The sequence below is a fragment of the Rutilus rutilus genome (genome assembly GCF_951802725.1).
Source record: "Rutilus rutilus genome assembly, chromosome: 6".
Taxonomy (NCBI): Eukaryota; Metazoa; Chordata; class Actinopteri; order Cypriniformes; family Leuciscidae; genus Rutilus; species Rutilus rutilus.
Window position 1 is genome coordinate 28275086 of NC_140214.1, and position 23782 is coordinate 28298867.

General features: G+C 39.7%; 1 protein-coding gene across 2 annotated transcripts; it reads right to left on the bottom strand.

Moving 5' to 3' along the window:
* Positions 1-770: 770 nt before the first annotated feature.
* Positions 771-22659, bottom strand: LOC311291857 (TSC22 domain family protein 2-like). 2 transcript variants are annotated; one of them, XM_084411178.1, is made up of 4 exons: positions 20551-22596; positions 10795-10869; positions 5043-5094; positions 771-2285 (listed from the first exon to the last, which is right to left on the bottom strand). In XM_084411178.1, the coding sequence occupies exons 1-4, from the start codon at positions 22056-22058 to the stop codon at positions 1977-1979; spliced, it is 1944 nt and encodes a 647-aa protein (XP_084267304.1). In that variant the 5' UTR covers positions 22059-22596; the 3' UTR covers positions 771-1976. The 2 variants fall into 2 exon arrangements, with proteins under 2 accessions (XP_084267304.1, XP_084267305.1); XM_084411179.1 differs by lacking the exon at positions 10795-10869 and having other exon boundaries at positions 20551-22659.
* Between the last annotated feature and the right edge of the window lie 1123 nt (positions 22660-23782).

The window sequence follows — 23782 nt, forward strand, 5'->3', positions numbered from 1 at the left end:
CGCATGTCTGGTTTTCACAAATTTGTGTTTCAGTAGTTCACACGGAGATGAGGGTGTTGTTTTCAAAAACTTTGAATCCCATTTTCAAACGTTTGCATTTTTTTAGGCCCCAAAAACACCGTTGTCGTGTAAATGAACGGCCAAAACGTCGTGAAAACGGCCCTTATAACTTTAATATCGGTTAATAACGAGAAGTACTTTATAAAAAAAAAAAAAAAAAACCATACAATCAACCAATGGTAGAACAGGTTAAATATTACTTGTTTCTGACTGGTTTCATGTGATCCAAAAAAAATATCCAGGGCATACTTCACCTCAAAATAAAAAAAGTCATGAATTTTTGGGTGTGGTGGAAAATCTGCTAAATATGTAAAGTTGCAGAAATTTGTATCCTGCTGTTTTATAGCGAGTCATACACAATCTATGAAGTGCAAACACATTAATCAGATGATGGCTAAAACCTTTCTTGATCGTTTTCTTTATAATTCAATTTACCCTTCTCAATTAATATGTGGGTCTTTTTTGAGCCTGAAATGTTATATGCTGTATACTTCAACTTAATATGGTATAGGTAAAAAGCACAAGTGGTGTGTATCAGCAACCCACACATCAAGGTAAATCCATCATGTTTCCTCTCAGTGTGGGGAAGTCACTGTCTAACATGTGAGACTTAAACTCTGAAAATAATCATCATGGTTCATAAAGCATCGCAGACAATTTAACCACCTGTTTCTACCAAAATATGCATTAATACAAATATTCCTAAGCACTTTTGTAATTTGAATATTGCATTTATTTAAATACATTAAAATTTGCAATGTAACAAAACTATTGGCATATGAAATTCAAACACCATTTAAATGAACAAAACATGGCTCACTTCATTTTCTGTGGCTAGTGCGTCACACACACTAGTTCATTTTTTTTCTCCTCACCATCACCTCCATATCTCCTTCCGCCGCTGACACCATTCACAGACTACTTACAATATGAGTGCCCAATACAAATATGAGGTAAGAAAGTGGTTTGACATTTACAGATAACAGATCATGCAGAACATGCCTAAAAGCAACAAAAAGATTTGTTGTGAGGAACACAAAAAAAAAAAAAAAGTACATAGTGCGCATAACAAAAAAAAAAATAATAATTACACAGCTTTGCATCTTTGGTTACAAAGTACGTTGAACAATTTCACAGTTTTTTTTTTTTCTTCTTTTAAATCCCCTTCCCAACCCCAAAAACATGAGACATCAGGGTAGCGGGCAGGAGAATATGGCAACTGACTTCTTTTTCCAACATACTAGCAACAGAACTGAAGCATTCTTCATCAGGGTAGATCATTGAGGATTCAGTTTAGATCTTCACCCACAAACCTGTACAAACTTGTTACGCTCTTTTTACTCTTTATACTATACAAAATGTACATTCACGCCAGGTTCACATTCTTTATCCATAGAGAAACTTTGCTGTTAGTGTTTGAACTCTACACACTGTTTATGGTTGCAATGATGATTGATATTGTAAGACTGCTTGCTTGGATTTATGACCAATTACTGTCGGATTTATGAATCGAAAAGGTATCGGCTTCTGTGACATTGTTCCTCTCTGAAAATAGCAGCCCTATAATAAATAACAAACAGTACAATTGAACTTGACAGGTGAAATCGAAATCATGTGAAGTACGGTGGCTCTGAAAATAGACTCTCGCTTCTTACAACATGAAAACTGCAATGCTAAAAAATACACCGCTTTCATGGCTGGATTCTCTTTATTAAAAAAATAACTCTCTTCACAAACTCTCCACCTCGTCCAGGGGGGAATGGGCCTTACGGGAGCCCCGATCAAGGCCGTGGTCCACAGGCATGCTAGCGTGTTGCGCCCGGGCAGAAAACGCCGACATCATGCACGCTCAGCGAAGTAGTGAACGAGACAGGTTTTCTGCTGTTGTAATGATATATGCGTCATTCGCACAGGCTTCAGGCGGAGGTGACGTTGGGCTGTGGTTGTCGTGGCAGGGAGTCCAGGGTCGTATTGCCGTCTAGCTGAAGGTAAGGCTGAAGTTGGGGCTGGGCCTGGGCCTGACCCGGGACGGACCCGAGCTGGGAGGGAGAGTTGGAGTTGGGCTGGACGGTGAGTTGGGAAAGTTGCTCGCTGTTGGCTAGAGATTTCAGCACAGCGTTCTCTCGCTCCAGCACAGAGTTTCTCTCAAAGAGCTCCTTTATCTGCTCCTTCAACACCTCCACCTCCTCCCGCACGGCATACATCAGATGACTTTTCACTAAATCCTAGAGCCAAAACATGACATCATTTCAGCATCAGAGCCCGTTCAAAAATTGACTAACTATTATTACAGAGAACCTATTATGCCCTTTTACAGTCTTGATTTTGTTTTTGGGGTCTACTTGAATAGGTTAATGCTTAAACGTTCAAAAAAAACGTTTTTTTTTTTTACATGTTTGATATTGTTGCAGCACCTCTCTTCCCAGTCTGTCAGTAACACTGTGTTTAGCTCTCTATGTCTCTATGAAGCCCCTCCTTCTGAAAAGCACAATGTGCTCTGATTGGTCAGTTGGATCAGTAAGGGCTTTCGCACTGGGTAGTTCAAGGAAGTTAGTTCTAGGAACTAGCCACCAGGATGGTTCCCCGAGAGCTAATGGTTCCCCTAGGAACATTTTCCTGTTGCATTCGCACCCCCAGTAGGAACTCTGAAGTGACGTAAGCCGCGCTTCTTGTTGTGACTTTAAAGGGATAGTTCACTTTGAAATAAAATGTTGGTATGTTTTAGCTTACCTCAAGGGCATCCAAGATGTAGGTGTCTTTTTTTCCGCAGTAGTTTCAATTTTGATATTTTTAGGTCAAACCGTTCTTGTCTGTCAGTCATATAATGCAGGTCGATGGTCACTGTCTCAAAACACAAGCACAGAGTCCAAATTAAAACAATTCCCCATCGTCCAAATTAAACAATTCCCCATCGTAAGTACACATTGATGGCCTAAGACACGAAACGAGCGGTTTGTGTGAGAAAACGAACAGTATTTATATCGTTGTTATCTCTTGAACATTGGAACGAAACCGTAGCCAAGGCGACATCTATGTATATATCTATACCCGCCCGCGCCGTCAGATCATTTGGACGTGTGCTGTGTTCAAGAGATAACAACGATATAAATACTGTTCGTTTTCTCACACAAACCGCTCGTTTCGTGTCTTAGGCCATCAATGTGTACTTACGATGGGGAATTGTTTAATTTGGACGATGGGGAATTGTTTTAATTTGGACTCTGTGCTTGTGTTTTGAGACAGTGACCATCGACCTGCATTATATGACTGACATACAAGAACGGTTTGACCTAAAAATATCAAAATTGAAACTACTGCGGAAACAAAGACACCTACATCTTGGATGCCCTTGAGGTAAGCTAAAACATATAAAAAATTAATTTCAAAGTGAACTATCCCTTTAATTTTGGCGGTGCTGAGAACGCCAGAGTCTGAGCACACAGTGCTCGCATTCTCCGTGTTCATTAGTTTATGATCTGTCTAACAGTCCTGTCTAATACGTTATTGGATAGAACTGTTATACATAGAAAGTAGACAGTAAGTTATATGAAAAGTTATTAGCGTATGCCGTGTGGTTAATGTCCAGTGTTGCTAACTGAGTTGCTTTTGCTTGGTCCACTCAAAGTTGCGTTGGATTTTCTCCTCAGCGTAAGGTTAAGAGGCCTATCTATCACTGTTTTCCATGTTCGTAGAGTTAGTTTCTGGAGTAAATATAGGCTATAATCTGTGTGTTTACACAGCTTTTTTTTAAATGGCGGGTGCTGGCGTTTTGCATGCGTTTGGTCAATCAGCGTACACTAACGTCACGGATAGTTCCTATAGTGCTGGTTTAGACCTGACTCTGAAGTAGGAGCTTAAAGGAGAATTCCGGTCAATTTTAACATTGAGCTAATTTTTTTGTACATTTGGGGTGCTGTCAGTACAGAGAACAACGACAAAAATCGGTGTTGCCTACACCGAGTTATCCTCGTTTTAAAATTTGCACCCTGTTGACTTCAATGGGGCAAGTTTTAAACCTGCTTTTAGGCTCTTAACATCCTTGATGTGTCATTACAAGTGCACAGGTCATGTGAGTGATTCCTTCGGAGTGAACGCGGGTGAATCTGACTGCAGTAGATGTGAAAGATATTAATAAAAATGATGTTTATTCAGCCAGCGCACATACCTGTGTTTACATCCTGTTTTCGGTCGGTTTAGTACCTATGATCACGCGCGTGAACTCGACAATCGACTACTGTGGACTTCGACCGAAAACAGGATGTAAACACAGGTATGTGCGCTGGCTGAATAAACATCATTTTTATTAATATCTTTCACAGGTTTAAAACTTGCCCCATTGAAGTCAACAGGGTGCAAATTTTAAAACGAGGATAACTCGGTGTAGGCAACACCGATTTTTGTCGTTGTTCTCTGTACTGACAGCACTCCAAATGTACAAAAAAATGAGCTCAATGTTAAAATTGACCGGAGTTCTCCTTTAATTAGTTCCTCCAAAAGGAGTTCCTAGAAGAAAAATCGTTCCAAGTTCCTGCGGTGAGAACACGCCAAAATCCGGGTACTTCTGCCAATAGTTCTAAGAACTATGAAAAGGTTCTTCCGGTGCAAAAGGCCCTAGTGTTTTGTGATTGGTCAACCGTTGACCAATTGGTCGAGCAGGTTTCAGAAATGTCAGAAACCGCGAGTTTCAACACACTACTAACACAACTCAACCAGGCTTTGTCCTTTTGTTTTGCATATGTAAATGAAGGATATTGTGTGAGGCGTACTTTCCCGGAAGAAAACTCAAGAATACAATGGAGGCGTTTCAGGGAGTTCAGAAACAGTTAATAATAGAGAGAATAACTATCTCTGGAGTGACTGTGTTTTGTAACTTTGCAGACCTTTTTCATTCTCAAACAGCAACATTACACGAAAACTGAAAATGTATCTTTAATCTCTTTTGAAATAATATTTTTATATATATAAATAAATGAAAAACTTACCATTGCTTGCTCTATTTTATTATCAATGGCGACCACACTTGCTCCAGAGGCACTGCAATTGGAAAAAAAGTCTTATTTAAAACATCTGCTGCATAAAAACATCATAACCATTTTGCAGACTTTTAAAGCCTGTACATTAAAAAAATAACAAACTGCTCCTGTTGCTGCTTCCCTCTCCAAACATAGTGTTGCGTTTCTTCATGTTATATTGCGCCACATGCACACACACATCAATCTTCCAACAAATCGTGCTAAAATCATGGAAATCGAGCAGCTCGTGGAGCAGCCCCTCATAATGACAACTAACCACCGCAAACACCTCTAACAGTAAAGAAGAGTACAGTGCTATGTGGGCGGCAGCCTCCATCTGATACGCAAACAGAGTTTTGTCCAAAGAGGGTGGAGTGTAAAGGTAACTCATTTTAGAAACATGCACAAGAAAACAATCATGGATGGATGGATGGATGGATGGATGGATGGATGGATGGATGGATGGATGGATGGATGGATGGATGGATGGATGGATGGATGGATGGATGGATGGATGGATGGATGGATGGATGGATGGATGGATGGATGGATGGATGGATGGATGGATGGATGGATGGATGGATGGATGGATGGATGGATGGATGGATGGATGGATGGATGGATGGATGGATGGATGGATGGATGGATGGATGGATGGATGGATGGATGGATGGATGGATGGATGGATGGATGGATGGAATTTTTTTTTTTAACTGTCTATACATAAAAGAATCCTGAAAAGCTCAACTTTTTCAATATTGCTAATAATATGAATTGCATCCTGTGCGTCACATTAGAATTACATTAGAATGATTTCAGAAGGATCATGTGACACTGAAGTCTGGAAGTAAAGTAATGATGCGGAAAATTCAGTTTTACCATCACAGAAATAAATACCATTTTAAAATATATTAAAATGGAAAATAATAATAAGACTAATTTGGAACTATTGTGTCTTATTAACAATGTTCTATTTCCGACTGTATATGTTAACATTTTTTGTATACATGCTGCTGTTGTTTTTTTGAACCCATCAATCCATCCAATACACTGAAGCAGATCACGTGTAGAAAGTCAAGACAAGCAATGATGACACCAATTCAGAAACATTCTGTACTTTTCCCTACAATTTACTTTCACAGGAAAAGCAGATTAGCATCAACAATAAAAGGTCCATTTAAGAGGCACAATTTGGGAGACTAAATGGCTCTCCAAGTTGTTGTAATGATAGTTTTCACAAGCACGTACACATGCATACGTAATTGTTGGAGAAATATACAATCTCAAAAGTAAACAAAAGTTAAAAAGTGACCAAAAAAAAAAGTGACGTGGTCAGTGCTGTCTTGCAGTTTCAAGTCGCACAAACATGTACAATGCAACTCATCCTCTCTAATGTCACAGAGTCATAATATTGACCAAAGATTATTTTAAGCAGAATCTTTGCACTTAAAAGAAACAGTATGTTGGGGAACTTGTTCGACTGATGAATTAGATCCAGTCTTGCAACATATCCAAGACCACAGTAAAGGCTGCTGATAACCTTGAGCCAAGCAAGGTATTTAAAGGCTCTCATAAAGCTTTTGCAGGCTTGTCCATACAAACAAAGGATCGCTTGTCTTATGCAACTACTTATTCTTGTCTTTAAAAACAAGATGTCGTGAGTTGAGAATGTAAGGTTAGTGTCGAAAAACCAGGCTGACTCAGAAGAGATATCACATCAATAGCCATATATATAGGCAGGGTAGGCGATTTGTTCCAGATTTTTTTTTGTTATGCTGCTTGAAAGTCTCTTCACATCCTGATTGCAATCACTAGGTGAAGTGGTCTAAATGTATTTATATTATACGTTGACATCACGTCATCAGCGCGTTTCATGCTATGCAGAGTTAGACAGACGTCAGTCACCGAGCACCGCAACCGAAACAGCAGCCGCCTTTTACAGTTCCTCCTGATCCAAACCAACCAGCTTATGCTGCGTTCACGCCACAACTACTGTAATTTGCAAGATATGGAAACCCGTGACGTTAAACTCGGAGCGGTTTGTGACTCGAATTTATGCGTTTCAATGGCAACACTATCAACGCTGAAATGAATCTGCAGCAGTCAGGTGGTACAGGTCAGCGCTCTTTAAAGGGGTCATATAATGCCATTTTTGTACAAGCTAATATGATTCTTTAGGGTATAAATGAAAAGTTTGTAATATACTTTAATTAAAAATTCTTATTAGTATCCCGGTTCCGTTCTGCTTTGTTATTGTTCCTAACTGAAATAAGTAGTGGTCCGTAAAAGGAAAACTCAGAAGGGCAATATGGACAACTCATCTAATCTTTCTGAATTCATCCCTGCCTATGTACTTGAACGTCTAAAATTGTACTTAATGTATGTGATGGGATTTTGCCTTTCCAAATAAAAAGAAAAAAGAAAAAAAAGAAAAAAAAATCTTATTAGTATTGTAAGAAAACACTCATTTTACCTGGTCAAAAACAGCTCTGTTTTCAGCACGCCGTTTAAGTGCATGTGTCTTTAAATGATAATGAGCTTTGCTCACCCCGCCCCTCTGTTCTGTGGGCGTTTTGCCACAACACCACACGTGGAGTGTTGCCTTGACAACAGTTGAGGGTAACGTTATATTTTGAAGAATGGCAGCGGGAGTCTCTGAGGACACTGTGCAACCGTATCAATTTGAACCGGAGTTGGAAAACAGGACGTTTCTGAATGGTTGGTTAACGTAATGTCACTTTGATCTATCTTTGTATGTACTGGCAGGGTAGAGTAGTGAGATACGAACGCTGTGTGTTTACTGATGTATACGTTAGTTCATTGACAGATTGATGTTACAGCTAATGGTCATGATACACTTTTTTTCTGTAAATGTAGGCTTGTCCGTGATGCGTAACGTTATCTATGCAGTGTTAGGTACAACTGTCAGGGCTGAAGCACTAACATTTTACTGATCTGTTTAAAAAATAACCAGTCTGTGAGACTATGACAGTCATTAGGCACATAAACAACACATACTCAGACAGGAGCTAATACCTTTTTCAATGTTCTCGTTTATAAAGCAGTCTGGAGAGAAATGATTCGCGCAAACATGAAAGCATTGACGTTGATCGTGGGGAATATTCCCTTCGAAAACAAAACTCAGCCACTGCGTCTTCAGCGGTTCGGATTTAGGAACATCAGAATGACTGCTGTGTTCCTTATTGCACCCAAGAACAGAACACCACAATCGCTTAGACGCCATTCTGCTCCAGTGTATCAACAATGACGCGCGGACTATGATGACAGATCGCTCACGAGCGAGGGCGGGTCTGTGTTGAAAAGCTGCTGTCAATCAACAATCGTGGGGGGGGGGGCGTCCGACCGTGTGACGTCACGCGGTCGAACAGCTTGATTTGAGATGGGGGAAAACATAAGGAGATTTAAAAAAAAAAAAACACTGGATGGATTTTTATCATTATATGATGGTTGTGTACAGGCACTGCCAACACACATTTCAGTACAATCAACTTGTAAAAGTGCATGTACCATTATATGACCCCTTTAAAGGAGTCATAACCTAGTATTACCTTGGATACCCACGCTCTATTATAGTCTTTCAGGCCCTTCTAAAAAAGAAAAGTGGAAAAAAAATAAACACAGAGCTCCTCTGACCCTTATTTCTGAAGGCATTATTGTCTCGCGAGATCTGATGCGATATTTTGGCTGTCGTGGACGGTCATTTTAATAATGCAAATGAGGGGCGTGTTGATTGGTGGCAGGAAGGAGGGGGGTTGACACCGCAGGTAACTTCAGCATATCATTCCAAAATGACATCATGGCGCAAGTTGTGAATGAACCCGACCTGGCCGCGACCTACGGAATTCAACCGTTATATGTATGAGCCAGACTCTGAACCTGAGCTGGAAAGGGAAGATGTAGAGTCGATGGAAGGACGTCTACATCAAGATGCCTCTGAATGGCAAAGACAATAATTTTGACTGAGACATACATTATACCTTTTATTTAATGTAGATTACATTAACGGAGATGTAGTCTACTTTTTTTTATCAGCTTACAGTGGTTATTGAGATCAACGTTTGCTATCATGTGGTGTTTTTGCCTTGTTTCACGTTGTTTGTATTTTTCTTCTACAGACATGTAACGTGATCTTTTTCTTTATGTTTATTATTACTTGACTGTTTGTTTTATTTATCTATCCTTATCTATTCTATAAAAAAAAATCAATACAATTATATGTTGTCATAGTTATATAATATACAATTCTTCGCCTGATATTGCCCCAAATTTGTGAACGATTCCGGCGTAAAATGATTAGCACAGACACCTAAAGTTAAGCCAGTGGGAAGGGTTGTAGGAACCGCGTCATTAAAAATGAATTTAATCCACTGGTCCCTGACAGCTTGGTCCATTCTTGGGAGAGAAAACACATTTACATGTTGATTCTGGCAGTCAACAACAGAGCAACTCACGTGTGCACTGCGTTTCTGCATCTTTCGCGACTGAATATGAGGGGGAGAGGGGCAGGGCGGGCTTCCTGCAGCATAGGTCTGCGGTGTCCATATATGGTATATCCTGCCCCGTCTTGACGTCAAGTCGGGGCAGAAATTAAAATCTCATATTTGAGTGCGCGTGCACGTGGGCTGGTTTACGAACCCAGGGGTAAACAAACGCTTCACTTTTAAATATCGGCTTCCCGGCCAGTGTATAATCGTTAGGCAATCATAACATACATTGATTCTCGAGGAAAAGTGAAAATAACAGGTCATGACTCCTTTAAGATGTTTATGGTCATTATTACCTTGAATATTAGTATTATTACTTTCAGAAGTACATTTTAGTAAAGGCTACAGTAGTGATACATTTAAAATTAACTTTTATTTTGATGGTTTTTATTTTTATTTATGAGTTTCAGTGTGTATTGGTCGATAGTTTTTCACAAATGAAAATGTGAAAAGCTTGTGAAGTGACTCTCAAAGCAGCTCTGGAGATGAAGTTCGTGTGTTCATGTCCTCGTATATTGAGACGGCAGACGCTGAAAACACTGTGAGCCTCACGTGTGTGAGTTTGTGTATCAGACGAAACAGTGCCGCTCATTCACACAGACACACGCAGAAATCACTTATCGACATGCACTGACTGCCTGTTGTTGCTTTATTTCTGCTGTGTTTCTGTTATATCGAGCTTATCATCAACGTAAATATTATTGCAATCTCGATATGATATAGTTTATCACCCAGCCCTATGGTCGACCACTACTTATGGTAGGCCAGGTTGGGCAACCAGTTGTTGAACAACTGACTAGTAAATTTAAGGTCTTTAGCTGTGGTGCATTTAATTGGAGATGCTCAAGTCCAGTCAACTAGATGTTCAGAAACTAACCGACTATCCCAATTATGAACATTTTTGCTTTTGCACATTCCTAAAAACAACACATTATCCTATCGGCATAAATCCTTATCTGCAGCTCAACACTGGCTTCAGCTAATTAATTGCGTTAATGGAAAGCAATGCGTTTGAAACACGATTCAGCATCCCATTTTCCCATAGGATTTTAGCCCACATTGATTAATATTGCAATTTGCATATGAGCATTATGAGGTTATGTTTGCGCTGAGCTCCACTGCAGAGAGCACCATTTAAGCCTCAAAGCCATGCCCGCCCCATGCAGCACACTTCAAACGTCATTTGCGTCACACCAGGGTCTGTCCCATTACTGTACCTATCACAGGTCATCTTTGAGTCCTTCAGCCTACTGCCAGACTGGAAAGCTTGGTAGAAAGCTGTGGAGGGATTCCTGCACTCCATCCAGCAGAAAGAGAGAAAATAGAAAAAGTTACGTGAGAAATGAAAAGTTCAGGCCAAAGAGGAAATCAAAGGAGGGTTGATTTGTAGTCTGCTCAGACTGTAGTAAAAACATCCAAAAGAACAACTGAGGTTAACTGGGAAATATATCAGATGTTCACTAAATATTTGTTCACTACTGAAAATTAAGCAACATGATTGCAATGATTTTAAATCGCTTTTGTGACCATTAGGTTTCATGATCATGTCATCAGATTAGTTTGACGATCAATCCTTGTCTCGCCACTTGCAAGTACGAGAACACTAAGATAGGCGTTTTGATTGCATCTCTTATAATCAAAAGTTTGGGGTCAGTTCGATTTTTTTAAATTAGTCTCTTACTATGTTCTCTGATCATTTATATATATAATATAACTGAATATGTTCAGCAGCATCACTCTAGTCTTCAGTGTCACATGATCCTTCAGAATTTCTAATATGATGATTTGACTAGAAATATTTAAAAACAGCTGTGCTGCTTAGGCTAATTTTTGTGGGAACCATGAAACTTTTGTGATTCTTTGATGAATATAAAGTTTAAAAAAAAAAAAGCATTTACAAGTCTTTATAACATTATAATTCTTTACTGAAGCATAATTGTATGCATCCTTGCTGAATAAAAGTACTCCAAACGTTTGAACTGTAGTGTACGCCACTAGATTTTCTCTTTAGCTTTAATTATCGCACTATATACTTTAAAAATAATTTGAAGCAATTCTCAAAGTTCCTATCTAAAGCCATTTTAGAACAAATACATAAAGATATATATGAAATCTAAATGACAAAATTTAGATACAGAATTTGTATCTATATAAGTCATAGGTAAACAGCATGTATTATAACTTTAAAAAGTCTCAATGACACTTAAAGATACAATTATGAATCCTAAGCATCTAAATAAAGATTGGTCAGTGATCACTTAAGATCTTGTGATGTCTCGGCGAGGTAGGGGACCACAGACGGCAACCATTAACTCCATTTCCCCAAACTACCAGGGCCTTTAAGGTAAAAGGACAGAATGTTCTATATCAGGATGGGAGGGCTACAGCAGTTAGGGAGGAGGAGACCCTCCTCTCTATATAGCCCTCTATATAGGAATGGGAGGGGACAGGAGTAGATTTACCACATGTGTGAATATCTGGACTCCGAGCAAACAGCTTTTCCTAGAATCCGTGGAACACTGGCTGCTCTCCGGTGGGGGCCGAGACCCCACAACCACTATGCATGTAACCTCATGGGGACGGCAGATTATATCTGGATCCAATAAACATCAGGATCGTTGCTTAGAAAACATTCGACTACAGCTACGTGTTGAGACAACTATGCATTTTCTGTAGATTCCAACTGTATGGTTAATGTTACACATGAGCTATTCTAAGAAACGAAAAGCACACTACATACATGCATCTTGTAAAATAAGGTAACCAGGGTAGGGTAACCATAACAGTGGTTTAAAAAAAAAACTGGGTTTCAAGCAAATATTATAATTTCATCACTGAGGTCAGTGTAATAGTACATTATTTATACCACTGAAGTGGATCAGAGAAAATGCATTTTCAATTAGAAGAGGAAGATAGACAAGTTGAATCATGATGACACTGACAACCAAAACAAGGCATTTCAAAACTCCATCCAATATTCCCAAAATGTGATCTGCCTAAAGCAGGGTTTCTCAAACTCGGTCCTGGAGGGCCACTGTCCTGCACAGTTTAGCTCCGACCCTGATCAAACACACCTGAGCAAGCTAATCAATGTCTTCAGGATCACTAGAAACTCACAGCTAGGTGTGTTTGATCAGGGTTGGAGCTAAACTGTGCAGGACAGTGGGCCTCCAGGACCGAGTTTGAGAAACCCTGGCCTAAAGGTACGGTCTCACAAGACTGAGATGAGTGAGCAGCCTACATAAGCAGCATATTCTGGCATCATTAGCCACTTTTCCACTGTCAGGCCAGTGCGAGCCAGGGCTAACAACGTGTTGGGCGGGGCCAATAGCCTCACAAAAATCAAGCTGCGTTCCACTGTCGGGCCAGTAGCGCAACCCTCAGACCCACCCTTAACAGTCAGTAAAATTTCACAATTATCGATACTTCAGCAAAAAAAAAAAGTCCTCAAAACAGTTACAGAAGACAAGTAAACAGTCAGCAATACAATAAGAACAAATGACAACAATTACAAACAAAACCGACAAAAATTACAACAGAACAAAAATACAAATGAAATGAACAGTGCTTTAGGTTAGTGCCGGGCGGTATACCGGTTCATACCGAATACCGGTGTTTATTTTTGTTATGATATGATTTTTTTTAAATACCGCAATACCGATGTATGTCGCTTTAATAATGATCGGAACGCGGCGCGGCACGACACTGTTTGAGAGGGTCCTTTTTCTCTGTTGCTGTAGTGATGCACGTGTAAGCGTGACTTTGAAGATGGATAGGTTAAACTATAATTGATAGCTGTCAAATTATATTACAGTGTTTCCCATACATTGGTTCACAATATCAACACAGCCTTTTGGAAAATCTATTTGTGGTTGGCATTGACATCGTTGAATAAACACGAGCACTGCACGTTTCAAAATCAAAACGCGGCATGGGTGTTTTTATATTAATGTATCTGAAGTGAACTGACGGTCTTTAGAAAAGTTTCTTTGTTATTACGATTGAATCTTTATCTTTCCTGATAAAGCAGAGTGAGCGCTGCAGCTTTGTGTACAGCCGTTACCGGGGAAACCGCTATTTCTGCCGCTCCTAAAGCGCCTCCTGCTGGCACCTCTTTATAAACAGCCTTGCAAACCTGTAATACTAGTGTGGATTTTTTTTGTACAATATTCACTCATGACAGTAAAATAGGGCATTCTAAGTCAATCTACTGCAGCATTTCCTCTCTCACTCAGTGAAAAATGTGTTTTACACCCAGTCATGCTTGGAAAAAAAGAAATACCGTCATATAGACCTTATGTAGCCCCGCCCCTTTTCAGCGCTGCGCTCATTGTCTTTTGACTTCCGGTCTGTATTTTCACAGCGATTTTGCGTGTTTATTAATGAACGGCTCGTTTTAAAATCTTCCCGGTTGACTGACATTTGTTTAGTCATCTGCTTTAAACATTACAGTCCTCATGATAACTTTCGTTAACTTTACATTAAGTAAATCCACTTCAAAAGCTAATTACTCCTGGACAGCAATGCCATAGAAATATACAGAGCGACCGCAAAAACGGAAGTTAAAAGACAATATTCTAAAGATGGCGGCGCCCTCGTTTCTCTGGAGCATAAGGTCTATACCGTGAAACCGGTGTAATTTAGAAAAAAAACGTGATGTGGTCATACCGCCCAGCACTACTTTAGGTTTTTTCAGGAAGATGTACTGACAGTGGTATTCAGATAAGTAATAGCTTACAACAGAAATTGAATATAGTAATCAAATGTAAAATAACACTGCTGCATACATTACATATAGACGAATCATTATTAAAACTACAAAAGTTATACATTCAAGAGCAGTGAGTGATTTTATCTGTCTTTTGTTGTTTGATTAACAATAATGACTGCAGCAGATTTATTAGGCTGCTGTCACTTTAAGAGCTGCACGAATCCAATAGGCTACACCGTTACACACAGTAAACGTGACCACAAACGTGTCTGCCTGGGCCGTTGTTTCATAGTCAAAAAATAAACAGAGATCACTGGAGGAGCGGATACTAGAATTCAATTACTAAACTTCTATACTTTAAACCCCTGATGAAAAAGAGTGAAATACACAAGGGTGTTGTGCACACACAATCTCTCTTCTCTTTGTCTGCTAAAAATTAATAAACTGAAAAGGTATTGATATCGATCCATTCTTACAAAAAGAATTTCTTTATGCTTAGAGTATTGTGATGTTAGCTTGGCAACGAACTATTGGAATCAGTTTGCTATTTTGCTATTTGCTATTTGTATAATACATGGGGCTGCTGCCTACCCAGTGTGCCAAATCAGTCACTTATAAGTGTGAAATATTTTGCATGCTTAAAGATTTAGTGTGACTGCCGCTTGCACAACATGAAAGCAGCAGCTTTTATTCTCAAGACAAAACGGAGATCTACATAAGCAAAGGCCTACAGAAGTTCCCCCACAGGAAGTACATGAAGAGCGTGTTCTGAAGACTGAAGACAGATTGTGAACTGCTTTACAGTCAGTTGAAGTCAGCAGTGTTACCTGGGATGGAGGTGTTGAGAGTTTTAAAAGAAAAGAGTGAAGGGAATGCTTGCCGAATACAAAGACGCTTTGAGATTAGAGATTGAGAGAATGGCAAGATTGTGTGAAAGGTACATTCTGACCTGCGCTGGTGTTGATAGATTGAAACACAGTTGCACAAATGAATCACTGTATGACACTTGACAAATGATCTGTACTTGCTTACGACTAGTAAAGTAGGTCAAACATTTGTTTTGATCAACAAACAAAACTAACGGAGCCCTGAAAGCTGAAGGCAATGCCAACTAAAGGCCGGCTTTAACTTTATAATGCTAGTCTTCATGTTCAATTGGTCTGCCTTACATAACCGGCTATTTGCCAGGGATGATATATGCCAGCGCCGCATCATCATATCTCAAAAAGGCGGCAAAAACAGAAGAGGTTCCACATTCTCACCAGCAGATGGGGCAATATCTGATCTCTTGTTGCACAATGAGCTAATTCATGGAAAACACTTTCAGATGTTAGATTTATAATCCCAAGAATTAGAATGTCAAAACAACATCACATTTGGGACAAAGTTATAACCAACTGTAACTTTGGTCTATGTTGTGAATGATCATGTGACACAATCAGTGTTTTGTTAGTTGAAACTGATTGGGTGGATTTCACAATACACGTCCATGTCATATTTCACTCAAAAAAAAAGAAAAAAGAAAAAGAAAAAAACATTTATGCTTTTATTTTGCTTAAGGAAAATTAAAAAATTAAAACCTCTATTAAAGCAATGAGAATTGGTGCAAGACATGTTTAACTGTCATGTCAGGTTCTAAAAAAATAATAATAATTGTGCAAAGTTTGGAGTAGTTTAAAATAAGTCTCTTTTGCTCACCAAGGTTGCGTTTATCTGTTCAAAAATACAGTAAAAACAATATTACAACTTAAAATAAATGTTTTCTCTTTTTTTGCATTTTGAAACATGATTTATTCTTGTGATGTCAAAGCTGAATTTTCAGCATCATTACTCCACTCTTCAGTGTCACATTATCCCTCTAATCATTCTAATATGCTGATTTGACTACTAGAAATGCTTATTATCAAGGTTGCACTGCTTAATACTTTTGTGAAAATGTCCATTTATTTTCAGAATTCTTTGAGGAATAGAATTTCAAAGAACAGCATTTATTTAAAATATTTTGTAACATTCTAAATGTCTTCACTGCCACTTTTGAGCAACTTAATGTATCCTTGCTGAATAAAAGTAACCATTTCTTTCTAAAAAAAAAAAAAAAAAAAACTTATTGACCCCAAACTTTTACTCATTTCTTAAATTAGATTTTTGATTTTAAGATATTGACTGATGTAAGCCTGTCACGATAACTACTTTTTGTTGTGCGATATATTGTCCCAGAAATAATCGCGCTAAACAATATTATTGCCATTTTAAGACCATTGCCACTGAATAAATAATCATAATATAACAGCATAATAATGCAAGTAGGCCTACACACTTTCAAATTACAACAATCATTCTTTAGATCATGGAAATAAAGTGTCAAAAAATGGATAAAAAAAATTAATGGAAATTGAATAAATAGTAAATAAACATTTTAAATAGATGCAAAGTAACAAGTAGGGGGAAAAAATGCACTTGCAAATGCACAAAAGGCACTTATGGAAATGTTCCATTTACAGATTTTTCCCTGGCTTTCTTTTCTCTGTAAAGTAAAGGTGCACACTATTGATGAAAATAGTCATTTTGACCCCGCTTCTGCCTCTGACACGGAGAACAGACAAGATGACAGCACGATAGGCAAAATATCGGTGACATTCATTATCATGTAAACATAATGGGCGATATATTGCGTCACCAAAAATAATTGAAGTCATGTACATATATTGTGCGATAAGTCGATATTTGGATTATTGCGACAGGCCTAGACTGATGTTTAACAAAAATTTCAATACATTATTTAAATTCGGGATGCACCAATATGAACATTTTGGCCGATACCGATAACTCTTTGTATTTGAAAGCCGATAACCGATATATTGGTCGATATTGCCTGATTAAAAAAAAAAAAAGTCCCACCATTAAAATCCATGACCCAAGCACACAACTGTATGTAGCCTATATGACAGGCTTATGTTGCACTTAACCACATTTCCCTTTTTGAAGTGATTTCAATCATATTTTAAGCAATTCAAAAACATCATAGCGAACCGTGCACACCTGAAGTGTCTCAGCTGAAGGAAATAATTCATTATTTATCGGCCCAAGAACGATAACATTAAAAATGAACATAGGCTATATCGGCCGATGCCGATATATTGTGCATTCCTAATTTAAAGGTGAACTAAGTAACTTTTTTTACCTTAACTGAACAGCTTCGGAGTCATTGGAATGGTTATATTACTTATTTCGGGTTGAATGGTGGTCGTTTCGCACCCCCCTGGTGCCCGTGAGTGGAAAATACGCACTTGCAACTTTGAGCCGCGTCAGGAAGTCTCGCGTGATATCAGGTCTCGCGATGTAAACAATTGCTTTAATTACGGCCAAAATAAATCTGCTAAAATGGCGTCATTATTGCGCTCCCTCATGCTGTTCGAACCCGAATGAAGAAGACGTTTTAAAGAATGTCCCATCTGCTTTGATGTCGTTGATCTGCTAGCCTCTGGTGTCTGAGAATCGCCAAAGAGTTTTTACAACAGTGTTGTCAAATATCTATTCCGAAGCTGTGGAGCTCAAGAGAGAAACCTGCGAGCAAAAAGCGAGAATACAGCGAAGAAATCCCGAAGTTACTGAATGCAGCTTTAAATCTATAATCAATCTCCAAAAATTACAAAAAAACAACCTGTGAAGGTGTGAGCTGTGCCAACCAAACCATATATACAAAGTATAAATCTAACAGCATTAGGCAACTAAAGGAAAACAATAACAGCATCTGCTGGGTGAACAATTTTTAAATACTTTCATGTTTGAGTCTGTTCCCTCAAAGACATATGCATGGCATCCACAAAATATTTCAGTAATTCCTGAACAGGAATGCTGTCTTGAGGAAATCACTCGACACGTTATCTCAACAACTGCCTGTCAGATGACCCTTGTGCCCCTATACATTCAGTAATAATGTGAAAACCATGTCTTTAGAGTCATAAATAAGGAGTGATGGCTGTCTCTGTCTTTTAAAAGAGCAATAAAGAACAGTTTTTAACCATGTAGAAGAGCAACCTTATCTCTACAAGTAAAACATAGGGGGAGGTCTACTGTTCGCTACGTGATAGGCCTTCGCTATCACAGACCCCCCCCTTTGCATATCAGCTACAAAAGGTGTCACCATTTAGTGACAAGCTTGCGTCTTTACCCCGGGCTGGGCGAGCGACAGGCACGTAGGAGCCATCGAGCCCCTGCCTGCTCACACTATACTTTGACTAGTACATAAGCTGAAGCCACAGAGTCATCTAATGCACTTGACAGTTCACCATTTCCTCTCGAGTATGCCAACAAGTTGATATATTGTGTACAAGTTGCATAGCTGGAACTGAAAGTCGAGCATCTAAGAGGAAGCCGAGCAGCGACACTTCTCAACTGAAACTGTGTCACCAGATATGCACAGTCCCCCTTTTTCAATTGAGAAAGCACTGCCATTTCTGGCATTCTTGTGACATCCGGAAGCAAACAAGAAACATTTTTTGTTTGCATGCTTGTTTGAGTTCTGTCATACTTGTACATATCAAACATATCTTTTCAAAATATCAGTAAACATACAAGCTCACTGTACATTCAAAACAACTATGTCTTACATATACACTACTGTTAGGGGGTCAGTACTTTTTTTTTTTTTTTTTTTTTTTTTTTAGAAATTCATACTTTTATTCAACAAGGACACATTAAATTGATCAAAAGTAACAGTTAAAACATTCGCAATGTTTCAAATAAATTCAGATCTTTTGAACTTCCTCTTCATCAAAGAATCCTGGAAGTTAAGCAGCACAACTGTGTTCAACATTGATAAGAAGATATGTTTCTTGAGCAGCAAATCATATCAGAATGATTTCTGAAGGATCATGTGACACTGAAGACTGGAGTAATGATGATGAAAATCCAACTTTGATCACAGGAAAATACATTTTAAAATATATTCAAATTCAAATTGTAATATTTCACAATATTACTGTAAATGTAGTAAGTAAATGCAGCCTTAAAACCATAATAGTCTTTTTTCAAAAACATTTGGAAAAACATTACTGACCCCAAACATATAGTGTATATTAGACTAAACCGACTTCATTACCAACAAATAAAGAAATTCAAATAATAATTCATCAAAATGTTAAATCAACAATTGTGGCCATTGTAAACTACCTGATAAAAAGCATCACAACACATCCTACCGATCAAGTGAATGATGAAATATTAACGACACATTTTTAAATGGATGCGTCAAGCAGCCGACAAGTGTCCAGCACACAAACTCCTTTATAGCAGGATGTTCCTCATGAAGATGTGATTTCACTAAATAATCCCATTATTTGAATGACTTTTGCTGTTATTCGAAAATGAGAAAAGCAGTAATAATAAAAACGTGGGTGTGTCCAAACTTTTGACTGGCAGTGGATTGTGGAATAGCAAGAGATGGAATAGCAACCCTAATGAGAACAACCACTCATCTATCACATGTCACTGCATTCCTCACAACACAACCATTTGCACATTAATGCTAAGCACACTGCATGGAAATTTACCAGGATGAAATGACTAAAGCCTGTTCTCATTGCTTGAACCAAACCTGCTTGAATTGCTTGAATTCAAACCTGTATTAGTTTCTTTCTTCTGCTGAACACAGAAGAAGATATTTTGAAGAATGTCCCTGTTGTAACCAAACAGCTGATGGACCCCATTGATTGTATGGGAAAAAATACTATGAAGTCAATGGGGTCCATGAACTGTTTGGTTACAACACGGACATTCTTCAAAATATCTTCTTTTGTGTTCAACAGAAAACAAAATGTAAACAGGTTTGGAACCACTTCAGGCCAGGGTGAGTAAATGATGGGTGAACTATCCCTTTATCATCAAACAATCCTTGAAATATTACCTGAGCCTGTGTATTCAATAAATAGATAAAAACACTCTCTGGGAAATACAATAAAACTAAAACAAGATAAAAAAGAAGAGAAGGGTTCCCACGCCTTTTGACCAAATTCAAAGATGGTTTTAAGGGTTTTTTAAGATAAATTTTTATATAAAGATGGCATTCACACAGACTTATTTCTATCTCATGAATTATTGAATTCACCACATAATAATTTGAATGAGTTTTCCAGGCCGGGAAATCTATTTTAAAATCCCTTGATATTTCCAGGTCTTCCATGACTGTGGGAACCCTGCATTAAAAGTGAAAGTTTAGGCAGTCAAATCCCTTAAATCGCTCAGAACATGAATGGCACCTCACCTGTCCTCCTCCCCATCAATGGGAATGGATATTCCGAAAAGACTGTTGACAGACGGACTGGACAACTGCAGGCCTTCTGTGATAAAGGGCTTCATCATGTCTGTACTGTGAATCTGTGCCGATGCATCAGACATCCTCCGGCTCTCATCCGTCTGACTGAAACCCATGGCAGGAGAGCCGATGCCCGCTGCCGTCCCGCTGCGAGGAACCTGGCTGTGTGCAGAGGTATTAAGGTTGGGTACTGTTGCAGATCCTGGCAGAGCAGTGAGCAAACTCGAGGCTGGCGCGCCGCCTACTCCGACCGTCCCTGGTGCTGTGGGCATGTTCTGAGTGCTTTGCGGCGGTGTCGACAAGCCTGAGGCCTGGTATTGTCCAGGCACTGGTGATTGCTGAATTGACATAGAGCTGATACTGCTCAACAGCCCCACATGCTGCATCAGGTTTGGGACCGACGACACCGGCTGGCTCCCTAAGGGAACACCTCCAGGGACTCCGGGGCTTTCTACTGTACCCAGAACCTGCATCCCTCCAGCGGATGGGGTCGGAACGGGGGACGACCCCTGACCGACGGCATGTCCGACAGAAAGGCTTGCTCCGGGGTGAGTCTGGGTGACTGTAGGCATGTTACGCTGGGTGTATTCAGGCTGACCGGCTGATATCAGAGCCGGTTGGCTTTGCAGGTGGTGTGCACTAGACTGGGGCTGATAAAGTTGAGGAGGAGGGATGCTGGGAGATTTCTGAAGGTGGGCTGCCGGGTGTCCTCCATCATGGTGGAGACTGTGAGGAACAGCGACATGAGAGTTTCCCAGCACCTGCTGCTGAGAAGACGGAGGCACCGGCTTATTACTAAAGGTCTCGGGTGAACCGGAACCCGGGCCGGTGAAAGATGACCCGTCGCTACCCGCGTCAGGTGCCACCTGAGCCATTACGGAGCCGACGGTGGCCCCGAGACCACTGTCCCTATCCGCTAAGGGCTCCGTCACATTGGTGTGCCTTATACTATCCACAGTCCTGCTCATCACAGAGCCATCCAGGTCTTTCTCATAATACTCCATACAGGTCCACCGGCCCCTCCTGAAGGGCTCTCCGGTGCCATGATCAAGCTTAATGACCCTGAAGCGTGAACTGCAGCTGGTCACGGTCGTCGCGCTTGATGAATTTGTGACTTGAGACGTGCCCGCGGCTTGAGCACTAGAGGCCTGGATGCCCTGGTGACCCAGGTTGTTGCGCGGGACAAACCCACCGTTCACAGGGGCGGCAGCGGTAAACTGCCCCTCTGATTCACACACATTATTCAGAGTCTCCTCCGAGGAGCTCATGTCACAGACCTCAGGCTCATAGTCAGTCCTGGACATGTCAAATATCTCGGAGGACACGTCCTCTGTCCGGGACTCATCCGGGTCGTCCAGGCTCTCGGTGTCGTCGGTCGCGCTGTTGGCCGCGACTTGAGCCTGAGTCACACTCGTGATCTGAAAGCAACTCTTCTTCTTGGCCGGCATCTTCGACATGCTGAACAGCTTTTTATGACACCGAGACCCCTTAAAGACGCTGTTGACTTCACAAAACAGCAGATTGTTGCGGCACCGGACCCGAAATTTCAGAGTTTTTCGAGATGATCGTGCGTCATCAGTCTTCCTCTTCTCTCCTGTTGCATTTTCGACGCGTGAACGGCGGACGAAAACAACCTCCACAAGCGGTGTATGAAAGATGACGTGTTGGTTATTAACTTATCCTCATGTGCTGGTGATCCAGAAGGGCGGTGTGTGTGTGTGTGTGTAAGGCCGCTGTCGTAGATTCGGCTGCGTTCACTCCCCCTGCTGCCTCTCACTTCTCTACCTACATATAAGTATCAAACACATCCTGAACGAGCGCTTTGAAACCCCGCCTCCTATGGCACTAAACTCAGCGACTAAATTCGGGCATACTAACAAAACAACTACGAAAACGGTTAGAAATGAAAGTTTATGGCTAACTAACTGGCAGACTTCGGAAACAGAAAATCTAAAAATTTCACCTCCCGACAAGATGGCTATATAAATTCGAGATGCATGCTGGGAATCGAGCGCAACAGGCATGACGCGTAAACGGATCGTGAATACGGCTTCCTACGCTCAAACTAACGGCGTAAGTTCATTTACCCTTTCGTTTTAAATATATGCACATTAAAACGGGAAAATAACGAGGTTTGCGTCTCATTGGGGTAACCAGTCTTTACAACAATTTTAGCATTTAAGATTACATTGAATTTTCACATCACATTCTACACAACATAGCCTACCCAACAACAAGAAGCAAGTTGAAGACAAGGGGAAAGGAAAAAAAATGTTTTATGAAAGTCATTCTTGCCTACATAAAAGCTACTGGAAGTTTTCACTACTGTCCTGGGAAAATAATAATATTAATATTAATGATAATAATAAGATTTTCACTACATGCTGTAGGCTAAGTTAAGTTACAATGGGAGCCTGTTATGAAATAAACTATTATATTTTAAATTCATATAGGCTACTATATAAAATTACAACACATAAAACACATTTTGACATTCCAGGCATTTATGAGAAAAAAAAATGCTGACTGTTATAGTTGATTCTTGCTTGAATTCATTGTTTTGATTGTGTTCACTTATTCATCTAGAAGCTATAACAAAAATATGCCAAAATTGTAGGGGTAAAAAATCACACACAAAAAATATTATAATTTAGCCTAAGAGAGAACAGTGAAACCAGTTTAAAGGCTTTAGTGCAACTTGACTGTGTGACCACAGACTCTCAGTCGCAAAGTGATGTTCAGTTGTTCTATGAAATGCATATATTCTTCTGTATATTTATCCTGAAACTATTTCCACTCTTCCTGCTACAATTGTACAGTGCTGTTATCAAATTGATGAATGGGTTTTTATTATAGCCTACTTATTGAGTGGCATTGTGTGTAGAATATCAGCTATGACCAGTAGAGGGAGCAATTGCATTCTGCACACACACACTTCTGATTAGCTTGAACCTTCTGGAATCCTCTATTATTGGCGGTGTTTTATCTTTCTTTTCGGTTCAAAACATATAATAATTGCGTTTTCTACATGCCAAGTGCAATATAGAAATAACACACAGTAAATTCACACGATCATTAACCTACTTTGAGGAAAAGCCGGAAGTGCTTTAGTTCGGCAGTGAAGAGGAGACAACCCTCTGGTGGATTTTTCACAGATTTATTTTATATTCAGTTCTTAAAG

Bases quoted from the DNA above. Each gene is read 5' to 3' on its own strand.
- LOC311291857 (XM_084411178.1), bottom strand. From the start codon at position 22,058: ATGTCGAAGATGCCGGCCAAGAAGAAGAGTTGCTTTCAGATCACGAGT. The intron at 5,095-10,794 runs GTACAGTAATGG...TTCCAATTGCAG, and splicing joins TCAAAGATGACCTGTGATAG to TGCCTCTGGAGCAAGTGTGG. The intron at 2,286-5,042 runs GTAAGTTTTTCA...TTTTGGCTCTAG, and splicing joins ATAAAATAGAGCAAGCAATG to GATTTAGTGAAAAGTCATCT.